Source organism: Penicillium arizonense (assembly GCF_001773325.1).
Source record: "Penicillium arizonense strain CBS 141311 chromosome Unknown PENARI_contig192, whole genome shotgun sequence".
Classification (NCBI taxonomy): domain Eukaryota; kingdom Fungi; phylum Ascomycota; class Eurotiomycetes; order Eurotiales; family Aspergillaceae; genus Penicillium; species Penicillium arizonense.
Window position 1 is genome coordinate 2,192 of NW_019173469.1, and position 3,054 is coordinate 5,245.

Consider the following 3,054-nt stretch of genomic DNA (forward strand, 5'->3'; position numbering starts at 1 on the left):
ATCCATGAAGCCAGCGTCGGCTGCGAATCCTTCACAGTCAGCGATGGTGTCCAGAGAAGCAGAGTCTAACTTCGGGAGGCCGTGGAAAACATAATAACGGCGGGTATAGAGACATGTTTCATACTTACGATTGCTGAGGGACAGTATTCTCTTTCCATTGCAAGTAGCTTCACAGTCTGAATTTGTACCAAGAATGGGACGTCCAGAGTGTATAGTATCCTCCGCCTGATATAATTGACCTGATATTATGTCTGGGCATGCTTCTGATACAGTGAAAATCAGGGATTGCGGTAAACTAAAGCTGTTGTCTCATCTGGCGACAGAAAATTCCTATGTTAGAACCTCAATTTCGAGCCGCATCTTTTGATCCCTTAACCGCACTTTAAGTTATAACAGGTGAGGATCGTTGGAATCTCTGGGGATGTGGTGCCCATCGTTGAAGATGCTATTTTCAACTATTCGGCCATAGCAATTGTTCGAAATAAATAAATGCTTTAACCGGCCATGGCGGGCGACTACTTTGATCGCAGCAAATTAGTCTAAAAATGGTGCCCGCCCTAAGCCGTGTCAAGCGAGAGCAACTCCGCAAGCGCCGCAATAATCTGTTACGGCGGCATAACGAATTTTGGCTTCTGTATGGGATGAAAAGCTGGCTCATTATGGAACTGCCTGATGGTCAAATCTTCACGTATCACTCTCATCCCGATGTCCTTCCGCCGTCCAAGGAAGATATGGTAAGACTATATTCACATGAGGGTTTAATGATTGACCGCTAATTGGCGAAAGAACACGCGCTCCAAGCCCACTGTCGTTCGAACACCTCGCGATTATAATTCCACGGCCATTGCTCAGTCAGTCGGAAGAGACCTCCCTGTCCCCTACGCTCCAATACGTGAAAACAAAAAATGGGACGCTCTGGCGCAGCACTTGAAGAATTATCGTCGCACGGTCTCGTAGTAGTACGTACCCTTTACATTGCTGATTGGTACATGTTGGGGCACAGGGGGTTCCTGGCTCATTCCGAGCATTAGCAGAGCAAACGTAGTCGCCAGAACCAAGGGACTCGGTTCAATATAATGACATTTCACTGTCTTCAGCCATTTTCGCAGAACTGTTATGGCTTCTGCTATCATACGGTACATATATTTTGTGGGTGTAGTATTTAAAGACAGGGACAGATTGGGAACCCTTCGTCACTCTAGTAAACCGAGGAACTCTCAATCTTAAAACGCCTCTGTGTGACATGTGACACATAATAAAGACCAAAGCTATTGACGGTGCGTAGTCTGTACTTACGTCCACCAATTAATATCGACTTCGCAATGCGTCCGCCTCAATTAAACAGGTATCCTTCTACCAGGTAGCTATGTCGAAACGCGATCGTTACGGTACACTAGTATGGGCATAACTAGTTGAGTACTTGAGAGTCTAGTCTAAATACTACAGCTGCAGAATAAAAAAGGGGGTTGGAGCTTTGTAAGGTCGTCGAGAGCCTGGCGATCATATGGGGATGCAAGAGTAGAGTTGCAACCCTCAGGGGAAAATGACGATCGCAAGCCCCGGAAAAGTCATTTTCCCGTATGCGCCCCCACTACCTACGTGTCACGTGCCTTCGGCGATGTCCGTGGAGTCGACCGTGTTTTGCGCTTGGATCAAGAGAAACTGGAGAGGTCATAAGTGAGTCGATCTTTTGCAGAAGGGGCTGCATAATTACCGACAGGTCCACTAGACAGGTCGTGGTTGCGTCTCACGTTGTGAGCTGGTAGACGGACGGGCGTCTGCGTTGGAAAGAATTATCAGGGTAAATCCTCGCGATACAATACTACAAGAACAGCATTACTTACCATTGGTTCTGTAGTGAACATGATCGTCCTTAGAGGCCTGGAAGCCTGGTCAAGACTTAGCATTTCGCGAACTCGCACTGCAAAGGAAGGGTCATACCACTGGAATCGCGACCAGCACGACGCTCAGAATGAATACCACCAGCGCAATCATGTTATTCTATTCACAAGGCGAAATTATTGTGTAACAGATAATGAGGAAGAGCCTACTGCTATATAAGCGGTGCGATAGGCTAATCTAAGGAAACAAGAAAGATGGTGTTTACGGTATGAAAGAGCGACTGCTGTGAAATTTCAACCTATAATGGAATAGTCCGCAACAACCTGATGCGAATCAAAAAATGAGGAATGTCTTATACCGCTGAAACAGTCATCTCAATTCTACGAGGTCCATCCTCGTGGTTCCTCGTGGTCATACAACAATATATATCTCAGGAGACCTCCCGCACGCAAGCTCCATATGGGTTCGTAGATCTCCAATGCTATCTAACCCAACACCAAAGGGCTGAACTGCACGGAAGCTCCAATCAGCTCTATGGCCCAGAACGATTTGTTATATGCGGGTATGTCGGATGCTCCATCATTGATAACCCAGTGGCGATAAGCTAACCATGTCGGACAGGGGTAATGGAAAGCATAACCTCATTACGCGGATTTTCTGCTGGGTACATTCCCTTTCGCGCTCAGCACCAGATCCTGCAGGTCATACAACGACAACTCGAAATTCATGCTTTCCGCTTTATTCAGGAATGGCATTTAGCAGAGTCACTCGCGGCCGGATGGACGTGCCCAGAGGCCTTAGAGTTACACAAAGTTTTTCGGTTCTTCAGAGCTCATCGAGAGAAAGTCAAGGATGAATGTTATCAGTTAACTCTGAGAGCGTTGACCCGATGGCGTGGCGTGATCACTAGCATCCGCCACGCGGCTGTTCATCGCATTCCACAGGATCGAAAATCACTACTTAAGCTAATCCGCGCTGCCATCAAATTCTCGAAATGCACCGTTGGTTTGGAAGATTCCGAAAGTCTTTGTCGTCTTCAAGCGTTGGTGAAGAAGGTGCTTTCAGAATTCGACCAGCTGACAACCCAGCTAAAGCAAAAGGCCACCCTACAAATCTCATTGTGTGAAGCCCGCCCACGTCATTTAAGTCAGCGGTTGATCTTGCTTCCAGAAGCTGTAAAGCGAGTCCTTCAGTGTAGTGAAGATGACTTGG

The 3,054-nt window shown here is 47.1% G+C and overlaps 3 protein-coding genes across 3 annotated transcripts; 2 read left to right on the forward strand and 1 right to left on the reverse strand.

Annotated features, from left to right (window-relative positions):
- Positions 1–545: 545 nt before the first annotated feature.
- PENARI_c192G01349 (uncharacterized protein) lies at positions 546–957 on the forward strand (the record flags this gene model as incomplete). Its single annotated transcript, XM_022638117.1, has 2 exons — positions 546–734; positions 787–957. The coding sequence occupies 2 exons, from the start codon at positions 546–548 to the stop codon at positions 955–957; spliced, it is 360 nt and encodes a 119-aa protein (XP_022482026.1).
- Positions 958–1,652: 695 nt separating this feature from the next.
- Positions 1,653–1,995, reverse strand: PENARI_c192G00765 (uncharacterized protein; the record flags this gene model as incomplete). Its single annotated transcript, XM_022638116.1, has 3 exons — positions 1,653–1,778; positions 1,845–1,889; positions 1,942–1,995. The coding sequence occupies 3 exons, from the start codon at positions 1,993–1,995 to the stop codon at positions 1,653–1,655; spliced, it is 225 nt and encodes a 74-aa protein (XP_022482027.1).
- Positions 1,996–2,376: 381 nt separating this feature from the next.
- PENARI_c192G08361 (uncharacterized protein) lies at positions 2,377–3,017 on the forward strand (the record flags this gene model as incomplete). Its single annotated transcript, XM_022638118.1, has 2 exons — positions 2,377–2,404; positions 2,464–3,017. Coding segments are annotated over 2 exons (582 nt in total), but the record flags the coding sequence as incomplete, so codon positions are not given.
- Positions 3,018–3,054: the final 37 nt, after the last annotated feature.